This window comes from Theileria equi, chromosome 1 (assembly GCF_000342415.1).
Source record: "Theileria equi strain WA chromosome 1, complete sequence".
NCBI lineage: Eukaryota > Apicomplexa > Aconoidasida > Piroplasmida > Theileriidae > Theileria > Theileria equi.
In genome coordinates, this window is record NC_021366.1 from 681,240 (window position 1) to 707,917 (window position 26,678).

The 26,678-nt window shown below is 37.1% G+C and overlaps 10 protein-coding genes across 10 annotated transcripts; 7 read left to right on the forward strand and 3 right to left on the reverse strand.

The window, feature by feature from the left end:
* Positions 1 to 250: 250 nt before the first annotated feature.
* BEWA_021200 (protein kinase domain containing protein) lies at positions 251 to 1,377 on the forward strand (the record flags this gene model as incomplete). The annotated part of the gene is made up of 3 exons (XM_004828881.1): positions 251 to 380; positions 415 to 1,057; positions 1,092 to 1,377. 3 exons carry the CDS (start codon positions 251 to 253, stop codon positions 1,375 to 1,377), a joined length of 1,059 nt encoding a protein of 352 aa, XP_004828938.1.
* Positions 1,378 to 1,786: 409 nt separating this feature from the next.
* Positions 1,787 to 4,537, forward strand: BEWA_021210 (hypothetical protein; the record flags this gene model as incomplete). The annotated part of the gene is made up of 1 exon (XM_004828882.1): positions 1,787 to 4,537. One exon carries the CDS (start codon positions 1,787 to 1,789, stop codon positions 4,535 to 4,537), a length of 2,751 nt encoding a protein of 916 aa, XP_004828939.1.
* Positions 4,538 to 4,577: 40 nt separating this feature from the next.
* Positions 4,578 to 5,714, reverse strand: BEWA_021220 (tRNA-pseudouridine synthase, putative; the record flags this gene model as incomplete). Its single annotated transcript, XM_004828883.1, has 8 exons — positions 5,443 to 5,714; positions 5,346 to 5,398; positions 5,256 to 5,312; positions 5,161 to 5,222; positions 5,021 to 5,129; positions 4,871 to 4,986; positions 4,731 to 4,838; positions 4,578 to 4,697 (listed from the first exon to the last, which is right to left on the reverse strand). The coding sequence occupies exons 1-8, from the start codon at positions 5,634 to 5,636 to the stop codon at positions 4,578 to 4,580; spliced, it is 819 nt and encodes a 272-aa protein (XP_004828940.1). The 5' UTR covers positions 5,637 to 5,714.
* A 9-nt stretch (positions 5,715 to 5,723) lies between these two features.
* On the reverse strand, positions 5,724 to 6,421 carry BEWA_021230 (hypothetical protein). Its single transcript, XM_004828884.1, has 3 exons — positions 6,071 to 6,421; positions 5,949 to 6,033; positions 5,724 to 5,910 (listed from the first exon to the last, which is right to left on the reverse strand). Exons 1-3 carry the CDS (start codon positions 6,303 to 6,305, stop codon positions 5,733 to 5,735), a joined length of 498 nt encoding a protein of 165 aa, XP_004828941.1. The 5' UTR covers positions 6,306 to 6,421; the 3' UTR covers positions 5,724 to 5,732.
* A 419-nt stretch (positions 6,422 to 6,840) lies between these two features.
* Positions 6,841 to 8,668, forward strand: BEWA_021240 (hypothetical protein; the record flags this gene model as incomplete). The annotated part of the gene is made up of 1 exon (XM_004828885.1): positions 6,841 to 8,668. The coding sequence occupies one exon, from the start codon at positions 6,841 to 6,843 to the stop codon at positions 8,662 to 8,664; it is 1,824 nt and encodes a 607-aa protein (XP_004828942.1). The 3' UTR covers positions 8,665 to 8,668.
* An 80-nt stretch (positions 8,669 to 8,748) lies between these two features.
* BEWA_021250 (hypothetical protein) lies at positions 8,749 to 10,093 on the forward strand (the record flags this gene model as incomplete). The annotated part of the gene is made up of 4 exons (XM_004828886.1): positions 8,749 to 8,993; positions 9,047 to 9,181; positions 9,216 to 9,886; positions 9,920 to 10,093. Exons 1-4 carry the CDS (start codon positions 8,927 to 8,929, stop codon positions 10,091 to 10,093), a joined length of 1,047 nt encoding a protein of 348 aa, XP_004828943.1. The 5' UTR covers positions 8,749 to 8,926.
* Positions 10,094 to 10,418: 325 nt separating this feature from the next.
* On the forward strand, positions 10,419 to 14,744 carry BEWA_021260 (hypothetical protein; the record flags this gene model as incomplete). The annotated part of the gene is made up of 1 exon (XM_004828887.1): positions 10,419 to 14,744. The coding sequence occupies one exon, from the start codon at positions 10,419 to 10,421 to the stop codon at positions 14,742 to 14,744; it is 4,326 nt and encodes a 1,441-aa protein (XP_004828944.1).
* Positions 14,745 to 14,787: 43 nt separating this feature from the next.
* On the reverse strand, positions 14,788 to 18,063 carry BEWA_021270 (hypothetical protein; the record flags this gene model as incomplete). Its single annotated transcript, XM_004828888.1, has 1 exon — positions 14,788 to 18,063. One exon carries the CDS (start codon positions 18,061 to 18,063, stop codon positions 14,788 to 14,790), a length of 3,276 nt encoding a protein of 1,091 aa, XP_004828945.1.
* Positions 18,064 to 18,431: 368 nt separating this feature from the next.
* Positions 18,432 to 21,827, forward strand: BEWA_021280 (hypothetical protein; the record flags this gene model as incomplete). Its single annotated transcript, XM_004828889.1, has 12 exons — positions 18,432 to 18,459; positions 18,496 to 19,295; positions 19,330 to 19,638; positions 19,672 to 20,244; positions 20,279 to 20,619; positions 20,652 to 20,775; positions 20,809 to 21,071; positions 21,106 to 21,241; positions 21,277 to 21,367; positions 21,404 to 21,493; positions 21,531 to 21,594; positions 21,629 to 21,827. 12 exons carry the CDS (start codon positions 18,432 to 18,434, stop codon positions 21,690 to 21,692), a joined length of 2,883 nt encoding a protein of 960 aa, XP_004828946.1. The 3' UTR covers positions 21,693 to 21,827.
* Positions 21,828 to 21,950: 123 nt separating this feature from the next.
* BEWA_021290 (ABC transporter, ATP-binding protein domain containing protein) lies at positions 21,951 to 26,672 on the forward strand (the record flags this gene model as incomplete). Its single annotated transcript, XM_004828890.1, has 1 exon — positions 21,951 to 26,672. The coding sequence occupies one exon, from the start codon at positions 21,951 to 21,953 to the stop codon at positions 26,670 to 26,672; it is 4,722 nt and encodes a 1,573-aa protein (XP_004828947.1).
* Between the last annotated feature and the right edge of the window lie 6 nt (positions 26,673 to 26,678).

A 26,678-nucleotide genomic window follows, 5' to 3' on the forward strand; every position in this document is an offset into this window, starting at 1 on the left:
ACATACAGAAACTCGCGTCCTGCCAAGTGGCCTAATTGTATTATTTTGAAACACACCTTTGCAAAATGAATCGCGGTATGTACTTATATTTTATATAACCTCTATATGCATTCTATATTGTCGGAAATTATGATCATATACAAGTCCACTTGGTCTGGATTCAACACACCTGCCAACTGACTGTGTACCTTTTATAGGCACGAATATATACGCATTTTCAGATAGGGAGCGAACAGGTTGCATTGGAGGGATGTTTAAGGCCTTAAAACAGATGTTTTCTCCAAAGAAAAAGAGGCCGGCATCTGCTCCAAAGCTAGTATTTAAGAACAGACCAAAGCTATCTATAGAATCTTTTAAATTTATAAAAACACTCGGAACTGGTTTGTAAATTTATCCATCAACTAAATCGTACAGGTGGTTTTGGCCGCGTATTTTTGGCTGTTCCAAATGAAGGCTTACACATACCGAGCCCATGCGCAATCAAGAGACTAAAGAAACACCCCTTGATAGTCCAGAAGCAGATAGATCACGTGCTTTCTGAGAAGCGTTTACTCGGTTCAGTTAATCATCCGTTTATCGTGAATATGATTGGCACATTTAAAGATGACTATTACCTCTTTATTGTGATGCAATACGTTCGTGGCGGTGACTTTTTTTCGTTCTTGAGAAAGACTGACCGTCTTAAAAGCGAAGACGCAATGTTTTATGCAGCACAGGTTACGCTTATGTTCGAATATCTCCATTCTAATCGTATAATTTATCGTGATTTAAAGCCAGAAAATTTGCTATTGGATAGCAGTGGATACCTTCTCTTGACAGATTTCGGATTTGCCAAAGTTGTAGAGTTCAGGACATATACGCTTTGTGGTACTCCTGAATATATTGCACCAGAAATTTTACTCAACAAGGGCCACGGAAAGGCTGTAGATTGGTGGACAATGGGTATTTTGATTTATGAAATGCTCGTTGGATACCCTCCGTTCTATGACGAGGACCCTATTTCTATATACAAGAAGATTTTAGAATGTAGATTATCTTTTCCCGTTTTTTATAATAGGTGCGTTTATACATTGTGCTTAACAAACTTTTAGCAACGCCAAAGAACTCACTCAAAATCTGTTGGCGTTCGATCCTTCAAAGAGGTTCGGTAATTTGCACAAGGGGGTAGATGATGTAAAGGGCAGTGCCTGGTTCCATGGAGTGGACTTTGACAAGCTCTTGCACAGAGGCATAAAACCTCCACACGTTCCGGTAAGTTGTCTACATCACATAATACGTTTGCAGAAATATGACGACGATAGCTCTGCCAACTACCCAGAATCAGTCGAAAAGCCAAAGGCAGTTGTTGGAAACGCGGATCCCTTTGTTAATTGGTGATGTACTTTACATTCTATGACAGTTTGTATCTATGTCTTGTTTCGGCGTTTGAAGATTATGCCGTATCGTTAACCTGTTTCCCGTTACAGTTTGGAGTAATGGACAAAATAGTTTACGGTGATGTGTAAGGTGTTTGTCTCGGGACTGGTTTTGATGGCAGTGAGGTCGCCTCACCTTGGGCCATTTGCTGGTTCGGTTATCATCTTTTCTGGCACACATCTTTTCAATTCTTGGATAAAATGAAGGGATACATTTGGTGAATGTTAAATATAGGCGTGCGCTAAAGAATACAGAATTTTTGTGACTTTAGTTCATGCTTTCTATCTGTATGACTTATATCTCCTAAAATGATAATATTTTATGTTTTAATATTTGAAATTAACTGGGATTAGATATTATCACTCCGAGAATGGGATCTGCGTCTGACGAGAAGATTGCAGTGGACACAATTTTTGTAAATCGGCTGGATTCATCAGAGTTTTCTTCAAAGCTCGTGCCAATACATGTTGAAGGGGGAAATGAGCATATTTCTGGATCGAGCAAGGTTGAATTTGCTGGTTCAGTATCAGCCAGCGATAGTGCAACTATCCTCAGGGCGGGAAGCAAGTTCACAAAATGGCTTTCACAGAGCTTATTGCTAAAGCAGATTGAGGCAGCGGACAAACGAGTGGGATTTTCTAACAGACAGTCGCAGGACTCATTAGATTTTATGATTCCAGAAGAGATTGGTACTGATGCAGCAACAGAACAAGTTGATGATTCAGCTAATGTTATGTCTGCTATTGTAAAGGATAGCATAAATTCCGTGTTTTTTGCAAATGATGGCTCGAATAACCCTGTAATTTCCCATATATTTGATCATTCTGAAGATAGACCTGTGTCTACAGAGCTCTTGTCACAGATGGAGTCATTTAAAGAGGACTTTTTGGAGCTAGCTAACAAATATTACGACGCATTTTTACTGAAAAAGGCACTTTTGACTGTATTATTCAATCACTATGGAGGTAATATGGTCGATGGATATATGACACTAAAAGAGTATCTACACATGATAACTTACCACGATATTTTCTCAAATGTTACCATGGCGAAATTTGTATTCGATGCCATGGATAGAAAACGCAGCTCAATGATTGTATTGAATGATTTTATTGCAGGTATGCTCGCATGCTCTCCGGATGCCTCTGATGAATTGGCCCTTGCGTATGGAAAGCTAAGATTACAACATATTTTTAGAGCTTACGACTTGGAACGAAGAGGTTTGTTAGATAAGGAAACTCTTAATGTCATGGTAAATCACCTGGAGCATTTGTCCAGTGGAGGCAGAGTTGGTACCGGATTTTCAAGTGAAAATGAACTTGGGATACAAAAACCCATAGACATGCATGAAAATGTTTCTAGTGATTTGAATGAAACTGGAATGGATTACGATTCATTTTACTCCCAAGTAGCATCAGGCACAATCAAGAATACCAAGTTACTGCTTAGATCAAAACAGGATTTGGCAAAATCACTTGTTGGTTTCTTTCAACAAGTACTTGACAAACCGGTTTGTACACCCGTTAAAGGGCTTGCTGAAACAAGACTTAAGCCCGTTGAAACCGTAACTAGACCGAGCTCTGAGCCAAGCGCATCCATGTCCAAACTATCGCTTTGGAATTCATTTGGTACTCCTACAAGATCTAATTCCACCATGGAAAAGCGTGTCTTAGATTTGGAAAATGATGATACTCTATTTACCACACGTACCAGCGAATCAAATAAAATTAACAACGCATCTTCTAATTTGTACAATTTTCCCGGATTAAATATGAACAAGGCATGGTCTAGAACACCCACTGTGAATATACGTGAAAATACTGTAAGGAGCTTAGGAATGAACTGCTTTTCAGAAAGTGAAGATGATATACAAAAGGATGTTTTAAATATAAACGATTCCTGTATATACAATGAACAATCTGTGAGCAATTACGATACTCATGCAGATGTGGAGATCCCCAGTGTTGTTGAGGAAGAAATAAGTCTTGAGAGCACCAGGGAAGTAACGGATCCTGAGCCCTCGCAGCATTTACACACTCTGGAGAAGAATGATTTTCTGGATGAAAAGATAAATGAGTTGGTGAAGAATTATAGACACAAGTATCTTGGTTTTAGTGCCAATGAAGTTGATGATACTATTGCATTAAAAGTGTTTAAGAAATTTTACAAAAAAATGTTCGAGTCAGGTGAATCATTTAGTGTTGATATACACTTTGATTGGTGTACATATACCGACCTTTTAAAGCTCTGTGATTCAACTTGCAATTTGTTAAAGAAGGAGGACTCGTTATTGAAACTTAATGGATCTGTGCAAATTTATGGATCCATAAATGCAGACATTATATCATTGGGTAAAATGTTTAATACATATGGGTGGCCATTACATCAATGTAATAATGACCAATCCAGTCCCATGGGGGAGCCTGTAATTTCTATATTTGTTGGAAATTTTACTTCAGATACGAGAGTATTCTCTCTAGAGTTCTTAACCTTTTTATTTTCTCTAAAGATTCTGTTTCCACGGCATGTATACTTTTTGCGTAGTGGGAAGGATAACAGATTGTACAATAATAAAAATGGATTTTATAACGAAATTTATAACACACTTAGTGGGAATGTTCATTCACTCAACTTTCCAAGTGAGGAATCATTGATCTTGCAAAATGCACGAGAGTTGTTTCACAGGATAAACGACGTTTTCGAATTCATTTCTATTGCTGCTATTATATCTGACAAAGTGTTATGCTTATATGGTACAATTTCTAGTGAGTTAAATAGAGTGGATGAACTCTTTGTGCCAAAACCCATTGTAATATTCAGTAGAGAAGTTTCAGGAAAAATTTATTATTATCACAACAACGTACACGTTAATGAGGCTCTATTTGGCAGCATACAAGATGATGAACTTGTTACTAGTCTAAAAAAAGCCGGAATAAAGATGCTCATATCGTGTGACGAAAATCTTCGCAGTGGTTATGAATATAGCCACAACTCCACTGTCTTGAGGATCTCCACAAAATTTAAAGACGATACCGTTTCTACTTTGGTGCTTGTGCGATCAGATAAGGGAGAAATTCTTATAAACCACAAGTCTATAAGGGTTAATTGCCTACAAGAATAACATCCGATCCTCTAATGATACAGTTATACAAAAGTAGCTATTATACTAGATGCGTTGGGACATCCGGTAGAGGTTGGAGGTATGCTAATATGTCTCTTCCTGTCAAACCATAAAGTGAAATAGAATCTTCCACATTTAAGTGACACTTTTTTGTGCGTATCTGCGTAGTTTTATATTGTTTCAAGCTACAAACCAATGAAAGGGGTGTTGCTCTCGAATTTAGTTTAATTCCAATATCTTTAATAATGGCTCTCACGTAGGTTCCAGATGAACATCTCACGCGAATTGTGAACTTGGGTAGCTAAAAAATGTCAAATTATTCTTTTAACAAACATCTTCATGGAGATTCTCGCGATTAATAGAGTGTACGTAAATAGTTTTCGTGACAGAAGGAACTGGCATTTTTTGCCTTGCATATCGATACAAGGCTACTCCATCTATCTTTTTGGCTATATCGACATATTAGGTGTAATTTTGCTAAACCTGAAAATGCCGGCGCAGTTTGTTTCTGTTGTCCATGCATTTTGTTTATGACTTTATCAAGCATCTCTGGAGTAATATGATCCCATGGAGCAGTGTGCACGATTTCACCCTGTACAAAATATCACTTTCTGAACCTTTACCCTTGGATCGTTTGTATCTGTTTCATATCCAAACTCCGCAGTACAGTAATACTCCTTACATCCTAGATGACGTTAAAACTAGAGAAAGAACAAACCCTTTAGAAAATATCCTAATCCCTTTGTGGCATCTCCTATGCCTAATGCCAATATACCTAAATCACATTTGATAGGAAATGGATCCAAACCTTCAGCAAATGCATCCAAAGTTCCGCCATGTCCAACCTTGAGGTTTAGATTCCTAGACAAAGTGATCAATGAATGCAGCATTTGGAATTAACTTACAGGTCTCTGAGTATTATATTCTTTACTATTGTTACAATCTCACCAGATCTGAGTCCTCTAGGCTTATAAATGTTCAAAAAGCCGTTTATTGGTGAGTTAAAAGGTGTTATTTTATTATATGATACCACTTTACCATTGTATAATACATTTAGTAATATAAATACGTAACATATCGATCGGATTGGAAGAATCATCGACCTTCTGTATCCTTTTCTATCAACACGAACATCCTATGTCTTTTGGTGAGCTATATGGACATTAAGCGTGTAAACAAAAAGAATAAATGATGTTTAAAATTTAGGGAAGGGATTGCGATCCATAAAATTGAATCCTGGGCCATCAAAGGGGTTTGGAGGGTTCCGAGTGGTTCCAGATCTCTGTAGCAAGGGGTAAAGATCCAAATCCGGATCCGGTTCGTTACCAAATGGACCAATCACGTCATATCTTACATTTGGTGGATTTCTTGATCTGAATGAATGTGAGTGTAATTTATGCAAAGTGTGTACCTAGCAGAACGAATTTCTTCATTAAAAAATGGATGATCCGGACCTATAAGCATACCATCTGGTTTACATATGCGCCTTTCTGGGTCTGTGGGTGGAATTAGAGAAATGGAACAAGCGCTAACCTCTGACGCTCGGCTGCAACAGAGGAAGGTCTAGATCTCTGTTTACAAATTCATCTTTCTGAAAATTTGTATTGTATTTTGCGGAAGAATCTGCGAGGAAATTTACCTTGAGGAGAAATTTCGGATCACTTGGAGTCTGAAGCTCGTCCCTGTCGAGTATTTCGTCAATGCGCACCGATTGTTCCGTTATATCACGCTCTAGCTTACTTTTAGACCTTAATTCGTCATCATCCATGGGTTCGTAGGTTATATTTCGACCACTACGCCACCTGCTGTCCTTTTTCTAGCATACAATTGGGAAATGAAGAAACAGTTGGAATATAACAAAAAGGATGCAAATTTGTGTGTAATAAAAATATTAGTGGTAATTATCCCAACTTTGGTGTTATGTCTGACAGACCTGCTGCGAGTGTAATTTTCCTCTTGTTTTCAGTTCAATGTCGTCGTTTTAGTAAAATTTATCTATTTAAATCGTAATTTGTTTTGAACCCTTGTGTTCCTGTGTAAAGCGGTTGCGTAATCCATTCTTAATGAATCTAACATCTGCACGCTTCTAGGATTTACCACTTATTCAGAAAACCTCGGCTGGTTTTGTTAGATTTGTACAAAAAGATAAGATCTAATGTGATTTTGTTTTAATCTGGTTGTTGTTCTCCAAAGAGAATAGGTTGGGTATTACTGCTTACGCTTTTGTAGATTGAGTCTTTGTAGAGCCTACAAGATGATGCAATCATGGAGAAGCTGACGTAATATTAGAGATAGAGTCACAAATGGGAAGATTAGGTGATGCTAAGCCCAAAAGGGCAAACCGGTATGAACTGGATACTTCTCTACTTACATTAAAAAAGACAGTCACAAATTTCGGACTTATATCATCCAGAGAAGATTTGGAAGAAGTCACCATTTCTGAGAAAATATACAAGTTTGTCTTTAACTTTACTATTGTCTCCTATGGTTTGTTTCTAGGAATGACAACATTATTATCATGGAAAGAGATTATATCGGATTGGGTATTTGGGATTCTAATCTTTCGCATCTTATTCACGCTGTTTTTTGCCTTGGATTTTTACTTTACCTTGTACGCTTCATCGCTTGAGGATATATTTTATAATTTTCAATTTTTTGTAGATCTGGTATTCCTTTTGATGGATATTGCAATTATTATACATATGGCAATTATATGCATAAAGTGCTCAGGTGGGTCAAATTCGCTTTGTGCTACACTAGCAACTTCGCTTCGATACCTGTTTTGCATATGTATATTCCGCCTTTATAAATTATGTTATGTTTTCAAACCGCTTTTGAAACTCTCCAAAGGCATCCTGTTGACGCTAAAATCGCTATGGTGGACAGGTGTATTTGTATTTATAGTCATTTATTGTTGTTCAATATTGACAACCTGGTTGCTAAATGATGTTCAGGATGAGACAATGAATGAACTTTGGGGATCTCTAGTTAGATCAATGTATACGCTCTTTACAGTAGTAACTTTGGAAGGATGGAATGAAGTCAGTGGGAAAACGGCGACCTATTATCCATACTGTAAAATATTTTTCGTTATGTTCGTCTCCTTTACTACATTAACAGTAATGAACGTGGTCACTGGAATAATTTTTAACACATTTATTTCAGCAAAGGAGGCTCTATCTGCAGAAAATCAGTACAAAGATACATTTGAAAAGCAGTTTAATCTCACAAATACTATAAGCAATGCTTTAATGAGCATGAATAGAAAGGATTATCTTCATGAATTTATTTTAGAGGATCAGGATCACGAAATTTATACCAGAGATAATAGGATTTTTTCACGCATCGGTAATTTGTTTAGAGAGATATTTGGTCTATCTAAGGCCGATAGAATAAAAAGACATATTGAGTCACAATCGGGATATAGGAAAACTTCATCCATTCGATTTCCTTTTCCGAGAAAGGATTCTGCAAACAGTTCACCTGAAACTGGATCGTACAATTCGGATAAAAATCCATCAACGGGGTTTACTTGCTCAGAAAAGGGACGAGTAGATGATATCAAGCTTGTTGTAGACCACGAGCCAGAAAATGTAGATCGAGATGAAAGCAGCAGTCACAAGAGTACCAATCTAGAGAAGCCTACTTATGGCAAGGAAAAATCTGAACCATTAAAACGTGCTTCGACAGATTCGATTGAGGAAATGTGCTCTAATATCGAAAAGTGGCCAAGCGATCTGGATGAAGAACTCACCTTCAATTACACTAATGACACAAAGTATCAAACTGGCATGATAAATTTGACTAAAAACGAACCTTTGGATATGATCAATGATCCTGCCATGGAGAAAGCACTCCGTAGCTCTAATATTCCAAAATATGTAGCATACGACGTTTTGAATCTTTACTGGGCTAATGGCTTCAGGGAGATCCGCGCTTCAGATTTTGCCATAGCATGCTCAAAGATAGCCTCTGGAGCAAATAATAGACAGATTTTGGCTTTAGAGCTTTTACTTACAAAGAGAATGGACACTATAGAGGCTGCTGTATCGCAAATCAGCGAAAATATCAACACACTGATGATGCAGCTGAACAAGGTCAAAGAAGACCACAAGTCCGGCGATTAAACACAAAAATCTTTAAATTAGTACCGAATGTTCATGTCCTTCTCATTATGCTGTGGGGAAGTAGAAGATCAGTTCTCTGCTTACATGAAATTTGTTACATTTTCAAAAATGTTTTGTTTCTAATTTTGTTCCTATAAATTATGTTTATGCCATAACCACACTTTAAGAATTTGTGCCGCCAGTTCTGCATATAACCGTTAGTTGCTGGTCGTATAAGAAGACCATCCACGATTGGTCAATTCATGCCATTTCTCCAAACAAGATGTCGATAGAACCATTTATTGGCACGAAGATCTCACTCATTTCCAAAGTAGGAATAAGATACGAAGGTTAGACTCTTCATAGTCACACCTGTTTAAAATTTTTCTAACATCACCCTTAGGACTGCTCCATAGCCTAAACACAGATGAGGCAACAATTATTCTCAACGATGTAAGATGTATGGGAACAGAAGGTCGCGGCAAATTCGGAGAGGTACCGCCTTCATCAAAGGTTCACGACTTTATTGTCTTTCGCGGTACGCTTATTACTGTATTTATCATTTTTTATAGGAGAAGATGTTAGCGATATCACAGTTGATGATTCCGGCTCAAGTTATGACCCAATCCTAAACGATCCTGCCATTTGTAAAACGTACAATAAAAGCCAGGTCGATGCCGCCGGTGGTTTGCCTTTTTCATCACAGGCAACATCAAATGTAGCACAACCAACTGTTCAGAGTGCTCCGTTGCATACAACTCAAGGAGCGATGCCCCCAGCATCCACTTTTATGTCGCAAACTCCAGCTATTCCAAGACCAGAAAATATATTTCCTGCAAAATCGCATTTTCCGACTAAACATGAAAATTTGGATCATTTAACGCCATTTGAAACGGGTCAAAAGACACGATTGAGTGAGTCTGCTCTGGACAAAATAACTGGTTCCGTGGATCGCGTCTTGGAAACCTTCCAGTTTGAGGACACAGAAAAGGCTTCTACTTTAAATGAACCCCTGCAAAGCGGTGGTTTTTCTGGAGGGGTCTCAATGGGCTTTCCTTCTGGGAAGAATGGAAACTTTGGCACTCTTTTGTCTGTCAATTCTTCTTCAAGTACTGTGCCATCAATTAACAAGCCACTGTTTACCGGGACAAACACGGCCTCAGTCATAGAAGATGAACAACCGGTATACTATGACAAGAAATCTTTTTATGACAATCTCTCTAACGAAAAGCAGCTCTCCAGGGTTTGTCCTTTTTATATCAATCACTCTCTGTAGGACGCGATCAAGGAAGAAAACATGAAACAAAGGGAAATTGACATTGCAACATTTGGAAAATCGTCAGTACGCTACTGGAAAAATAAGAATGCATCGCATAGGAATAGAAAGTTTAGTGGCAACAACAATCACAAATCTAACCCAGTTCAAGCAGGGTGGGAGAAAAAGCAGTGATTTAGTGTCTGCTAAGTATTGGAACGGTACATTTAGATATACATATGCATTTGCCAACATTTCACATGAAATGTTGGTCATGTCTGAGTTGTATGTATGCTCTGTAAATCGCATATATGTAACATATTGGATGCTACGGTAAGATTTTCGTGGAAGGAGGACCCATGGTATCCACAAGTGGGTAACCGGCTATACCCCGAGATCGGGTGTCGTTGGTTACTCAGTAGTCAGAAGAACCGTAACACATCCATACGCATTATATTTATACTTAATATCTCTGTATGATGATTTTCCTACCAAAATCTCGGGTCCTTCCTTATTTATTATGAAAATTGAAAGGCTGAGCAACTGCTGTGGCCCCCGCGGGACTCTGAGCGCTGTAGATTTCCAACCACATTCGGAAGCCCGCGATATACACAGACTTGCAACATCAGGAGGCACGTATGTGCAAATTTGGGGGCTTACAAGGGTGGCCAGCAAAAATACACACATTCCGATCAAATGCATCTGTCTTTATACCTTTTCTGACCATTCACCGTACGAAGTTACAACTGTAAGATGGTCTCCGAATGGAGTATATGTTGCAAGTACAGATTCAGGCGGAGTTACACATGTCCTCAAGAGGAACGCCAAAAAGTGTGAGATTATAGAACAACTCATCAGGAACAAAATCATGGGAGAGAATTCAGAGATTCCAGAGATCGCTACAGAGCAGAAGGAAGTCAAGAAATATATCTTCAAGTATGATGGAACGGAGTCCAGCAAGACAAAAAGTGCTTCAGGAATACCTCGCATTTCAATCAGTGCAAAAGCCACTCAACTTGAGACCCAGGACATTAGAAAGGACATTTTTGAGATGATTGATAATGACAATATAGAAGGAAATATGGAAACATGGGAAACACTTGGACCTATATCTTGTCCTCCAAATATGGGACAACTATTTGATATTAGCTGGGCTCCGGATAACCGTAGCATAGTAGGAGGTGGAATGAATGGCCAGGTCGCGGTGTTTGACATTCATACTAAGGAGATTGTAGCTAAATTTGATGCCCTCGAAAACCCATCACCAACTTCAGGATTCTCAGGAAGAGGCTATATCAAGAGCGTTGCATGGGATCCAATGACTTTACACATCGCAGTTCAAAGTAGTAATAGAGAAATTTCAGTATGGAGGAGATCGGCTCCTCTTCCACCTGGATCACCCATGAAATGGACGTTTAAAAAAATTTTGTTTAACGATAGTTTTTCAGAAATATCGCATACTGACATATTGGGAGGATCACGAATCTCATGGGCACCAAACGGTAAATTGGTGGCGTTTCCAAATACTAGCGCAAGTGATCATAATTTTACCACCTGTTATGAAATAGATCACGATACTCTGTCGTTTTCTCATTTGCTGCATAAATCCACTTATGACAAACATAAAATACAGTATATTTATGATACAACGGAACATCTGATTACAGATAATCCATTGCTGCTAAGGGGTCACAATTCCCGTATCAGGAATGTCAGATTTTCAGCTGACATCATGAAGCCAACTCCCCAAAGAAATTCAAAATCCTCAAATGTTGAAAAAATTTTCTTTTCAGCTCAATGCAGTGATGATAATATGGTCTCTGTTTGGCGATTCAAATTAAATGTTTCAAACAAGTCCTCTCAGAAATATGACGTTGGCTGTATTTGCGTTGTGCAAAATTTTCTAGACGAACAATCCAGTATAGAAGATTTGTCTTGGGGTAATAATGGTAAGTGGCTTGCTATTGCATCTAGCCAAGGTGGTCTTGTACTGATCGATTTCACGAATGAGGAACTGGCATCAAAATTTCATACAAATTGGATCCAGGGATTAAATTTAGCTAATACACCACAGCCTTCCAATACGATGTTTGAATATCTGGATTATAAGTATAATCAAAGCTCTAATACACAGTCTAATACGGAAAGTTTTAGTTCAGAATTAGATAAAGGGTCCCATACAAAACTATCGCAGCTTGACTATGAAAAGAATAAATCGCATTTGTATACCACTATACAAGAAACTATGTCTATGGATCCGAATACGAATGTTGCTATGGACACAGATATGGAATTTGAATATCTGGAAAATTTTTGTCATGTTATTATACCTCTTGTTCCAGTTCTACTTGATATTTTTGTTAAAGTTATACATCTATTAGAGTACCTCATATTACTTTCCTATAACATGTATACATCTATAGAACTTGAAAATCATTCTCTAGTTGAAAGGGCTAACCCTGAAAGTTTTGATATTCAAAGATACCAGCAAGATTTGGAAAAGTATTTTTCTTCAGCGGATTTCTATTCTTCCACATTTTACAATGGACGTTTTCTTTGCAACACTTTAACAATTGATGATTGTGAACAATCTGACAAAATACTTTCACAGTTAGATCTTTCTCAAACAGAAATTTCACAGAACATTCCGGCAGAAAGTGTATCTACTCCAAAACCAAATATTAGAAATACTTCAAAGAGAAGCAAACAAAACGCAAATAAGAGTGTTGTGGATGATGGAGTGATCACTGATATTTGGCTCGATATGGATTATGGAGACTCAAATCATATGCTACAATATTACTGGAAAGATGCAAAAGATAAGTCAGATGTTATAAATGAGATCATTGGTCATTCTAACAACATATTATTGGATGATCCCATCATGCCCATAAAAGGAGTGGATAGTTTAAAGAAACCACAAGATATAGAAATTGAAATCATCTCTCCTCAAAATATCCCATCCGCCAGAAGCGATTCAAACATCTTGCATAAAAACAGCTCTAGAGCGACACCAAAACGAAGTACAAGTATAGCAAGCAATGGAAATTTCAAAAAGTCATCCTATTTTGCAGCGCCAATACTAAAACAGTCTATATGCATAGCCCTTCCAACAAACAAACAAAAGATTGTTGGAATGAACTTTCCTAGGACATATAGCAATTCCTTATATTCTAGCATAGTTTGCATCGAAGAGAGTATTGACTCATTGAAAACACATTGGATAAAGTATTTTTCAAGTGGATATATTACACATATTGATCTTTTGGATAATAACATGTTAATGGTCTTAACACAATCACAAAACAATTTTCCAGGTGACACTGCATCAATCGAAGAACTCAGGAATTCTGGGTCCAAGCAAGAACATTTTTCCAATTACACATTTCTCAAGTCAAAAACAGCATATAACAAAATGGGAAATATGTTCTTGGATACATCGTCATTTCTTACCATCATGAACTATGCAACTGGAGAAACATACATGAATGAACAAAGACTTGGTTATGCACCAATATCAAATGCAAATATTGTGTCATGGAACTCAACTGTTTATGTGACAATAGTGGATGTTAATGCGGTAATATACCTACACTCTCTGAAATATAATTCGTCGAAGCTAGATGTGAATATTTCAAATATGACAAAATGGGACTTGAGGGAAATAAGTAATTTGGATTTAGATAGCATATTCAAGATAGAGATGATCGATTCTCAGATTAACGCTAGTAATATTTTGGCTAATGTTGATCTCTACAAAACCAACACCACAGCGTCCGATGTCACTGATTCAACGGAAGAGGTTTTTGGGGATTTGTTACGTTCAAAGGATGCTAAAGTATCAGAGGTGATGCTAACTTATGATAGAGAAACAGTAAAGGATATAATTCATCAGGAGTCTCCACGTTTTCTGGTCTACCTTGCTAATCTCCACGTTTGCATCTTGTCCAAAGATTTTGCACCATTCATACTAACACCACCGGATTTTTGTTCTATAGAAGATTCTGAAGATTCTAGTTTGACGCTTTCAATGATATATAAGAGTTATGATATGAAATTCGATATTGGTGCAGAATTGCTGGCGTATAAAAATGGTAAGAGGGGTCGTCAGGGAGAAATGACCAACAAAGGATCCAAACAAAACAAATTTGTTAGTTCGATAATGAATGATCTGATATCAAAACTAAGTCACGATTCACTCTTTCTTTCAAAGTTTGGGGGACTGGTATCCCACAGCGAAAGTGATGTAGAGGTTTGTCAAGACGAAGATGAACCATACGAAGATTTTGAGATTAAGGAACTGAAAAATAAGCTATGTGGATGCTTATTGGTAGGAAGCGTTTGGGAATATATACTCTATCTCTGCAAATACATAGCTAGAGTATTTTCTGGTCTAAACATTAGCGAAATATGTTTAGTCACAACTGGGCTCTATAAATCTATCCTAGGATCGTTTATTCAAATTCATAACGAATACAGGAAGGAGATACAGATATTCGATATCAAAGAATTTCAACCGCTTGCCTCCGTGTGTTTATTTATTTTAAGAAACATAATAGTGCAAATGGTATGGAAAATCTACTGTATAGTATCACAGGAATATAGCAACAGAAGGAATATTGTAAAATATGGATTATCCAAAGATGAATTTTTTGAAAAATCGGATAATGCAAAATGTAAATTATGCTATACAAATTACTGTGGCTCATTTGGACTTGAATGCCCAATGGTGAACGCTGAATTGTTATTGAAAAACAAATGTAAAAGTGACGAATTTGTCCCACATTTCCAAGTAAGTAACTCTAAATTATTTAAAGTGCTGTATAGGAAATATCGGAGCTATTGATAAGTATAAAGACATGGGAAAATGTCCTATCAGAGCTACCACTCTAAGTTTTTGTCGAATTTGCTTTCTTAACATCTTTACGTTTAATTAGTTCAGTATCATAGTCTTCCCATTTCACAGCAGAACAATTTGACTTAAAAAGTGACTTGTAATGGTCTGCTTCCACCATGATTTTAACTGGATCATCATCAATGGACACTAAACCACGATCCAGTTTCTCAATAAATTCCAACTGAAGTTGATACAGCGCTCCAGGATCCGAACCCATGAGGTACCTAGGGTCATATGGTGAAAACGTAAGACCCCTTTCGTAAAATCTACATGCAGGCAAATCATCATCTTGTTTGTATTTTGCAAAGTAACGATTTAGTGGATCAACAGAATAGGCTGTCTTCATTTTTTCCTCTTCAGATAAATGTGAAACTAATTTACCATCTTTTCTGCTATATGCTTGTGTTAAACGTGGCAAAGATTGATTTCCACCCTTTCTGAACAAATCCAAAACAAGTTCAGTCTTAATAATCACATTTTTAAAGTCTTTATCGGTAATCGGTGTATCCTTACCATCTCCTCTTTTACCAAATAGCAAATATCTCTCTTGTGGGTTATTATATAACAAAAAACACTCTTTCTTCCTTATCCATATTCCTGATATAGCCTCCGGCTTATACTCTCTCAGACGACAGATATCTTCAGCAGAAGCAGGCGGAACTAACTCGTCATCATTACCACTCCATGCATCATTTGTATATCCTGGTTTTGGTAAAAAAAAATGTCCCTCAGGAAGGGATAAGTATACATAATCTTTCAAAAGATCTGCATAAAATGGTCTATCCAGTTCTTTTGGTGCATCTTCTTGCAACAACTTTTCCAAGGCATCGAAGCTAATACGTAACCATGGTGTAGTTTGAATATCGCAGTATACAGATTTACGTGTACTTTCTGTATGCTCTTTCCATCCAAATCTATCAAAGGAAACATTAAAATGTGAGCTATTACTTGCACTGAGTGGAATGCTTTTGAAGCGGGAAACACATGATCGTTTTAGTTTAATTTTTTCTGCATAGATATGGGAGAAGTTTGCCGGCTTGTATTTTTCTGGGTATGTTGTTTTGATTGTAATAAATAATCTGTTTGGCCAAGAATCCATGGTCTTTTCGGGTTGTTTGTTTTTATCGTAGAGATGAGAATCATTAGTTTTTTCATTATTAACATTGTTTATAACCGTTTCAGACTTTGGGAGTGCAATAATATGTCCAGATATAGTAGTCATACGCTTAGACAATGTAGCTAATGGATCAAACTTCACAGTGATATATTCTTGTCTCAATGGAAGGAAAGACCTCTTCATTGGTAGCGGAACAGTATATTTACAATTACGTCCATAAAATGCAACCTCATCTGCTCTAGCAACAAAGAGCGTATCATATGTGCCAGAACGGGTATAAGGTATCCTGTTTGCCCAGTCCAATGCATCGTCATAATCAAACTGGTTTATGATACTCATATCACCAATTGGTTCTGTTTCATTGTGAGTAAGACATGCATCTCTAAATCTTATATCTCTTTTTACAATCAAATCAATGTATTCGTTATTTACAGGTAGCAATTGTTGTGTAGGGAGTTTAAAATCAACAAGGGAATCCTTTCTCGGTGCTTTTAACGTAGCATAAGTTCTTACACAATTGGAGCGTATCAAAAATCGAGTCATTCTCTCCCTCATAATCTCTGCATACTCACTGTCCATATTATATCTCCCAAAAACAAGGTACTGTCTTGGATTTGTGTAGTCTCGATGTCTTTTTTCCAAAAATTGGTTCTTCAATGCATCTTCGGCTTCGAATATCAGAAGGTTTTTATAAATATTTGCCCGAGCCATTGGATCGCTACGTACAAGCTGCACTGCATGATGAAGGGTTGGGGCTGCCATAAAGTACATATTTCCTACGATCACATCTATAGCTCCCTTCTTAGACTCTGATTTATGAATTTCATCTATATTGAGCCTGTTTGTTCTAGAGAATATTTCTTTTTCGTGAAACTTTCGTACTGCCAACCGATAAAAACGTATTATCTTTGCTGTAGAATGCATCATACTTGTGGAAAGTTTAGCCCACACAACTTGCAATGGCGTTAAAGTACTCAACACGTTATCCAAACACTTCTTTGGCCAAATCCCATCTTCAGAAAACCTTTTTGTGTACAAATCCTTACTAATAGTTGAGCATTCTCTTGGAGGATCTGTGATTATAACTGATGATAAATCACCCTTATTCCCACGAAATAATTCTCCTGGACGAACAGGGTCCTTAGAATGCAGTAGATATCCCTCTGGATTTATAGCATCTCTAGAAGCAACAAAGTTAAACCTGGGACCATATTTGAATAGACCAGAAGCGAGCCGCGGTTGTAGTTGACCCTCGGCAGTTTTTTGAGAATTCCACAACAGAGATGGATCAGCTTTTGCATCAACATAAGGTAACATAGCCAACACAGCAAAAGTTCTCCAACCCAAAGGTATTGAAGGGTCTCCCTTTTCCCCTTCAAAGATTGGCGCATCATGTGGTTGCTTTACTAATGGAAATTCTGGATCCTCAGGAAATACATCTGTACCATCTCTTTCGAACCCAAAACTTGGCTCAAACCTAAAAAATGCCTCAATATTTACTTTGTTATATATCTTGTCTCTTGTTTTTCCCAGTAATTCGTCGAGATCAGTACCATCTGTTACATTAAAACATGTGTTGGCCATACTTGGAGGCATGAGTTCTTTGACAGTAGAAAAGGCTGCAATTTGTGATAAACTACATGGCATTGGGTGTCTCCAATCTATTTGTTTTTGCAGTTCTTTATCTTGAAGATAGGCAAGTGTACGCTTGAAAAAGTCTTCACCTGCAGGAGGGTCAGTTCCAGGAACATACTTTTCTTCCTGTGATTCTCCTTCATCCTCGTCTTCATCATCCTTCCTCTGTAGTTTGAACTTGGAAATGGATATAGAAGTATCAGAAATGTTTGTATAGTGAGGATTGTCTGCACTTATGCTACCCGAATGAACCGAAACATTCAGACGATGTGTAGGTCTATGTCTTCTTGAACCAAGAAATTTGATCTTCCTACATCTCCAATTATTATTATTCTTGAATATGTTACAGGGAGCCCCGGTATTTGACTCTATAAATGAGAATAAGCCAATGACTCCATATTTAGGAGGTAAATCTCCAACCGGGCGTAGAACTGCGCTTCTTGAGTAGCTAAAAACTAAACATGAGCAAAGTCTAGAGAATATTAGCTGATAAAAGTAAAATAATCCCAAATGCATCAAAAAATACTCGACCTTCAATACACATTAATCAGGTATGGCGAAAATCGTTCATTTCAGTGATACATTTTCTTAGTTCACGGTAATATTGACTAGGATTTGAGATTAACTCGCAAGATTCCAATCACAATTCCTACTAAAATGGTAAAGGAAGACCCCATGGCAATGGAAGGAGGAAAACTCTGACACACTTTTAATTTAAAGCTGTTAAATTCCTTTAAGATGATCATGTAGTAATAAATTCTCCTTTTGTTATATTTGGTAGGCCAATGTGCCCTTTATACGGTTATATTTGTGAGCTAAGTTTATAATGGCCACAAACGTCTAATTAGCTGGAATCTAGGGGTCGGAAAACTTTCAATACACAAATGACTGGAGCCAAATCATCGTTCATTGGTGAGTTTGATAGTTAGTAAGACACCAATTGCGCAGATGAGGTCCGTCACTCTCTCGGATCCAAGACTGTGGAATGGTGTATGCTCAATAAGACCACTGGAAAGGGAAACGTCACATTTGACCTTCTAAAAGAGGCACCAGGGAATAAAGGTCTCCTTTTTGAGCTCTATTTGGTTCACTATGTTGAGAATATCGAGAGTATTACTACTACAAATGAACAATTCTCAAAAGCACTAGCTGAGTGTTTTCATGAGCTTGCAATGGATCATCATTCGCTTCCAGATGCATCTAATAATAAGCTATCTTTTGTTAACGATAATGATCTACTGAAAGGTGATTTTATTGCCAAAAGGATTGGTGCAGTAGCGAATTTAATTCAATCAAAAGATGTAGACACAGGAAATATATTACAACCTTGGAGCAATCGACTCTCGATTATCTACATCATATTTAGACATACTGGAATACTGGATTTCAAACTGCATTGCAAAGGTTGCGCCGCGTTCTCTGAAGTGTTAAACACATCTGTTTTTAGTAGTATCATTTTCATCCTCAGTTTACTTAAGAAACCGAGTGAAGCAGAACACCTATTTAACTCGATCTTTTATAGGATATCCTCCTCTTACTGGAATAATGATCTACTCATGATGAATTTTAGTACAAAAATGGTTAAGGGTCTTGTCTCAGATTCCTTGAATTTGACGATTGGATTATCTGATCTCTATGTTAGGATGAATGAAATCCTCCTTTCATTCCTAGCATATGGAAACTTTCTCTCGTTCGTTAGACTATCATTCAGCACTTCACTTGTACGGCTTTTAGCGAGTTTTTCTTTGGTTTGTTTTGGTTATTACAATAAAAAATATACAGAACTTGGCACTATATAATGCGCAACTAGATAGTACTAACAATTCTACAAAAAGTCACATCCACAATGTCGCTTTATCGGTTATATTAAATCATGTATTTAATGTAGTAAAGCATTCGAATGACGAGTCCTTCAACTCACTTGGGAGTATATATAAAAACTTTGGATTCAAGAACATAAATTATGGGTGCACTGAGTGGATTATAATTGGATATTTTATTGAAAGCTACATATCACTCTTATCTGCTCTTTTATCGCAAGGTATATCCGTTAACCAAAATTGGGATCCATCTCTAATGTCAGCTTTTATTGTAAGTTTTCTGTTTGTTATATACACACATCAGGACACTGATACGTTTGAATGGATATCCAATCTAAAGTTTGAAAATGATAATAGTGATGGAATTTATGAGTGTAGAGTTGCTGTAATGGTTCTATATGCAACATCTCTGTATCATCAGATTCCAATTATGCGTGTAAATGATATTTGTTACATGAGACTTTTGTACAGTTTACCATGGCTTTCTGCAATAAAATACTGTACAAAGGATGTAGGTTTCCACTACATGCTACCAAAACTATTAAAGTCTGTTGTAAAATCGTTCGGTGAAGAGATTCTTATAAATAACTCGAGATATGATCCAATTTCACTTTTGCTATTCACCAAAATAACGGGATTTTCTGGACCACTATTTCATACAAAAGATTCTCTATTTTTCAATGCCGGGTATTCTTTCTACAATTCTTTCTCTTTGCAAAAGTTTTTTCACAAGTCCTTGTCTGCTCTTTCAAAAAAGATACATTCTATACCTTCTCAATCACCAGAATTGGACTTAGTATATACATCAATTTGCAATATACTCCCACGGTTTAATTCACTGTTTTATAATATCTACCAATTTAGCGGTGATTTAAGGGTAAGTTAAATGTATAACTATGGAACATATTTAGCCGGAAATTCCAACCTCTCTTAATTTGATAGAATGGAAATGGTTTTCTCAATCCATAAGAACAATGTATAGCTCGAATGAAACTGTATTGTATTTGTCTATAATGGACTTTCTAGTTTACTATTATTTTATGGGTTACGAAAAGGATTTGAATAATCAAGAATCTAATCTAACCAGAAAAAATCTTGGTATTTACGCCTTCCTCAACACGAATGAAAAATCTGATGACAAGATTGAGACCCAGAGAATAATCTCCTCAAACTTTGTTGCTCTGCACCAAAATCCTATTAACTTGCTATTACGGATTCCTCATTATATTCTCTTTCAGCTTTTTAAATTCAGGTTTATTTCCTTTTTTAATTCACAATTCTCAGGTTATTTGGAAACTTGATAATTCTAATGTCGAGCACGTTGACAAAGTATATATACGATGGATTTTCCAACTTTTATAACACAACTAGGCTAGAAATGGATCCACTTCAGCTCTGCAGACTTCAGGTTTGCCATTTCTTTACACCTAATTCCATTCAGGATTTTGCACTGATAAATCTGATTAGTGAATGTTCAAGTAATGTGACTTCTAAAGAAACTGATTCGCAATTTCGAAGCTTACTTTACATCATATCCTCAAAAAATTCAGCAATCAGCCAGCTTATTCTATCCCACGGTCTTCCTCTGGATGTATGTACCAAACTTGAGGACTTGAAAAGTGAAATGTCAATGATTAATGCAGTTGAACGTTACACTGCAAGCATCAAACTCTTGTCATCGGATGCTGCAAAGGAACCAGAATGGTAATTTTCTGAATTTAATATACAAGGCACGTAGGAAGAGGGATATTAGTATACAAAAGGTGCAAGATTTTCTTCCGCAATCACTTGGACCCTTCGACTTGGCAGACGTCACTATATTCAATCTCTACGTGATATTCCTCATATCAATGGACTTTTGTGACCTCTCAAAGGTACCTCATTTGTATCTCTAGACACGACAATATAGGAATACAACACAGCAACTACTGGCGGCATTAACATAACAATAAAACACGTAATTGACCTCTTCTTGGAGTGCATCCAGGTGAGAGAGAAAGGTTTGTGGGCTTTCCTGAAACGACATACAACTCCAGGGGATATTCTCATTAGGTTTATCACAAACGCAATACCGTTAATCCTCAAACTACATTACATATTCCATGGTCTGGCGCGAAACTCAATAGGTATGCATACATATACTATTGAAGACAAATTATATAGTTGTACTGAACGACTGGCTCGTGAATAACGAAGATAAGACCAAAGAGATGTATTCACAGATCCTGTAAGTCATACACATACCCAAACACTTTCCGAAGGAACATGAAGAGTGTGTTAGAAGCGATCGACTACAACGATATAGTCATGAAAAATGATAGCTAGCCAACATCCATAAACGGAACAGTCGCAAAAAGACAAGGACCAAAATGTCAGTTAAATCAAAGACTTAGACACTTATTTAGTGTCTGTAAGCTCCAAATCCAGAATTTCTGGAAGATTTTAAGTTTTAAATCATTCATGACTAAATCTATGTGCACCCTTGGGGATCTATGAGAATTCGTTGCACATGGAATCCTTCTTCCTTATGGGGAAAGCTCCAGCTTGTCTTCCGGCAGAAGGATTCTATCCTTTATATCGAATATGTCATTATCAGGCATCGAACAGGATGTGGACTGCAGTATTGAGTATGATAATGACATTGGACCGTGTCTTTCTAAACACACATCCGTCGATAGTGACCATCACTACTGGGAGAGCCAACTCCGACTAGGTCTGGCAGATATCTCAAAGGTCGACGAAAAAAAGTTTCGGTATTTTGATGATAAAGGCATTTTCAACTTTCTCTTCCTTCTGTGGGTCGGTAAGTGGACGAGGTATATCTCTTCCAAATATGTTGAACCATACAAGCTACACCCACTGCCTCTATCTGACCAGATTCTTTACTGGCAGCCCATTTTCTCTAAACACGTAAGCGATGGGCTCTTCCGTCTGGAATCGTGTGAAGCAGACAGAGCAAATTGTGGAACTGGAAACAAGAAACTTAAGCCCTTCAAGTCAATTCTCATTAGAGCGATTGTTCTCACATTTTGGAAAAGGGCGCTGCTAGGACTAAGTGGAATTGTTATAATGAACATATTGGGTATGAGCGCTGCAATACTGGTTAATGAACTGCTCAAACGGCTCTCGAAAAAGACATTTGACCTTGTGCCAATTTTCTTGTTCATTGGTTTTATTGCAGTTATTGAACCTATATCATCCCTTTTTATTGATCACTTTACCTTCTACTTGTATAGGCTAGCACACATTATTCAATACTCCTTCTCCATTACTGTTTTTCAACATGGGATATGTTATAGGAGGAACTACTATAACCAAGTCAATGGAACGGACAATTTGAATATGTGTAACTCTGTTGTACACTCCTGTTCTGGAAATTCGCCCTGTTCAAAGAATCCTCTACTCTGCTCTGCTCAACGTTATCAGAATAAGGAACTTACACCAAGGATATTCTCCTTTGAATTTATCGACTCTTATTACATTTCCCTCTTTTTTGAATCATTAATGACAATAACACAGTTTCTTTGCAACTTTGTCTATGGAACAATACTTATTCATCGACAAATTAACATTAATGTTTGGCCCTTGTTTTTGGTCTGTTCACTATTTGTGCTACTCATGATCGTTGTGGAAATAATTAATACGTTTATCTTAAAGTATGTTTACGCCCTTAAGGATTATAGAATTGCTAAATGCAGTGAAACAATTTCCGGCCTACACCTAATCAAGAAAATGTTACTAGACGATGTCGGCCATAATGCTATTACAGAGGCTAGGAATGATGAATTAAACCTGGTAATTCTTAGATTATTTATGTCATTTACAAATAAAATTTTGTTTACGCTGACCATCACAATTATGTTCCTGGTCATATTAAACGATTTTGTTGAACAACTTAAAAAAGTTTCAAACATATCGGAAATCAACACACATGGCCTATTAGCCATGTTGTACGTTCTTTTGAAGATCATTTACTCCATATCATTACTCCCTCACGCAATCAAACATTTTACAACAGCAATAACATCGTACTCTAGGATATCCGACTTTATCAAGGATTGTTCTCCAAATTTCTATATAAGTGACAACAAATTTACCGGTACAACGGAAATGTCGGTTGATAAAGATAAGATTAATTATAACATTCCTGAAGATGTAATGATAATATTTAATGGTGCCTCGTTTACCTGGCTCCATAGCAGACAAGAAGTGCTGAATCCTAATAAGGATCAACACGTAAACTTAAGGGATGTCGACTTTGTCCTTAAAAAGGGAACTATTGCCATTGTCACTGGTGCTCAGGGTTCTGGTAAGACCAACTTTGTAAAGGCTATTCTTGGTGACATGACTCTGGTAGAAGGATCAATGGCTGTCTTGCCTCTCTCTACCAATATGCCAATATTCTATGCCTCTCAGGATGTATGGCTACAAAAGGGTACCATCAGATCTAACATTACATTTGGTCACAGATTTGATGAGGAGCTTTACAACACAGTCATCAAGGCAGTTGAGCTAGAGCATGATATATCCACCTGGGAAGGAGGTGACATGCGTAAGATCTCTGAACATGGCTACTCTCTCAGTGGAGGTCAGAGAGTCAGAGTTGGACTTGCTCGTGCCATCTATGCCTATCTTATATTCAGTAAGACTAATGGGGAAGAGAATAATTCAAAACATTCCTTCCTTGTAGTACTGGATGACTCATTTACTGGTCTAGATCCATTTGTAGCCAAGACAATCTTCAAGAATCTTTTTAATTTCAATGACGGATTACTGGTAAAAGATGATGTTTCTATAGTATTTACAACTTCGAAGCGTATTTTGGACATTTGTGTATCATCTGACTCACCAGATTCCTTTGCTGATATATCCCTCTACTCGATCGAAAACAAACGTATTAAATCTATCGGAAACATTTTATCATTTATAAAAAATAAGGAAGATGTTGATGAAGAACCTGTTGGTTTCGATTTGAGCTCAAAGGCCGTCTTAAAAAATGATTTATTTGGTGTTGAAAATGTTATTAAAATGTGTGAATCAGATTCATTTACCCGGCTTGGGCGTAGGAATACTGTAAAACAAAATTATAATCGGCATGTAGATGATCCAAAACACAACTTTGATAAGGGTAAAAAGAAGTCTCATAGCAGTGCTTACAGAACATATTTGATATATTTTTCAGCGGTTTGGATACCGTTTGCAATATTCATTTTCTTAACTTTTGTTTCCACAATTTTGGATAATATCAAGTTTATCTTTTCTTCAGATTTATCGGACTATATTAAAGAGCGTACCACTGACGTAACTACCTTATCGGATCTGATGAAAAATCACGTGGAGGTCAAGGATTATAGTGACAAGACCCTTAAAACTATAACATGGGTCTCGGTTTTAGTTATAGCAATGTCGTTATGCTCAATGATTGTACTGACATTTTCTTGTATCATTGCCTCTCGCAAAATTCACGAGTATTGTGTCAACTCAATAATCAATAGAAGAGCAAACGAAGTGAAAACTCATAGAACAATTAGTGATATTATCACATTTCTTTCATCTGATATTTTTTTAATTGATGAAAGTTTGGGTTATGCAATTTCAACCACTCTGGTATCGTTAGTCGAAACGATTATTCACTTGCTCACACTCTGCTTTTTATTTCCAATCTATACACTCTTATTTCTTGTGGCATGTTTTATCATTTTTAAGTACATTTTTATACGCTATATTAGCGCTTCTAAAAACTTACAACTCGCGGTATTGGAATCAACGTCCCATATAAACTCTGTATGCGACAGTACTATATTCGGATCTTCTGTTTACCGCAGTTTCAAGAAGGAATGGGAGTTCTTGCATTCTGTTATAGAACACACAGAATATAACATGAGATGTAATTTTCTAAACAAGGCTATTTTGACATGGGCATCTATCCGTTCAAAGTTTTATTTTTACACAATGAACGTGTTTGTTTTGGTACTTCCGGTAATACATTCACGTCTCGTTGATAAGAGGCTTCACTTAGGATACTATGGTTTAGCTATATCACTGAGCATGATTGTAACACACACCTTTACAAACTTTATGGTTAGTGTCGCTAGAATGGAAACACTAATGTGTTCCATGAAGAGATTTGAAAGCTTTATACCAACTGGAAGTAAGTGCACATTTGAAAAAAGGAAAAATATACATGAAGAAGATTTGATTATTAACCTATCCAGTAATGATAGTTACATTGATAAAATTTCATCGGCCGAGGGGAAAAAGAGTTCTCTCATCAAGAGACGTAATATGGAATACCTCTCATCAAGAAAAACTTGTTATCGCTTCGCATCGTTGTTATTTAACCCCAAAATAAACATTGTTGATGTATCTCAGCACATCTCGTCTTATCATGTTGGAGTGCAATTGCAAAATGTATTTGTATATACTTCATCTGCCAATTTTGGCAGCTTCAAAGGAACTATACTAAATAATATAACAGCAACAGCGTGTGCTTCTGACATTATCGGTATCATTGGTAGAACTGGAGCAGGGAAAACTACTTTGCTTTCTGTGCTTCAAAATCTGGCAGAGAACAGACAAGGATCCGTTCTCCTAGACGGTTGTGACTTGAATGATATACCAAGCACTGTAACCAGACAGATTATTGGTGTTCTTCCTCAACTGCCCTTCGTATTCAGGGGATGGACTGTTCGTAGATTCATTGATCCAAGGAAACTGTTTGACGACACTGACATTGAATCAGCCTTGGATAGTTGTGGTTTACTCAAGTTTGTTAAGAATCTTCCAGGTGGAAGAGGACTAGACACTGTAATAATTCCAGAATGTATCGATGACGACGTGCCAAAGTATATCAAAAGAAGACACAGTGGTGGATCAAACAACACTAGTACGTTCAGCTCCCACCGCTCTCTAACGTTGGACAATTTGGATGAATACTACAGCAATTGTAACATGATGTTATCCAGCACACAGTTGCGTACATTGTCACTAGCAAGACTAGTATTGTATAGGCACTTCTATAGGCTAATCCTAGTAGATGAACCGCCGTCGGAAAATTGTAATGATATCAATCAAAATGGTGCAAACGAAGTTGGCATTCCAATCTACGAACTACTCAAGCGGTACTTTAGGCATTGCACAACCTTTATCACCGCTCATGATGCAAACGCCCTCAAAATGTGTACATCCGTATGGATTCTGCACAATGGGTGTTTGATTGGAACATGCAATCGTGATGATATTTTATTTAATGAATCAATTTCAAAAATTATTGAAAAGAACAAGAATCTAACAAGCACCACTTGAAATTTA

Excerpts from the sequence above, each read along its gene's own strand:
- BEWA_021230 (XM_004828884.1), bottom strand. The coding sequence starts at position 6,305 with ATGGATGATGACGAATTAAGGTCTAAAAGTAAGCTAGAGCGTGATATA. Across the intron at positions 6,034-6,070 it reads GTTGCAGCCGAGCGTCAGAG|ACCCAGAAAGGCGCATATGT; the intron begins GTTAGCGCTTGT and ends TTCCACCCACAG. Across the intron at positions 5,911-5,948 it reads GAAGAAATTCGTTCTGCTAG|ATCAAGAAATCCACCAAATG; the intron begins GTACACACTTTG and ends ACATTCATTCAG.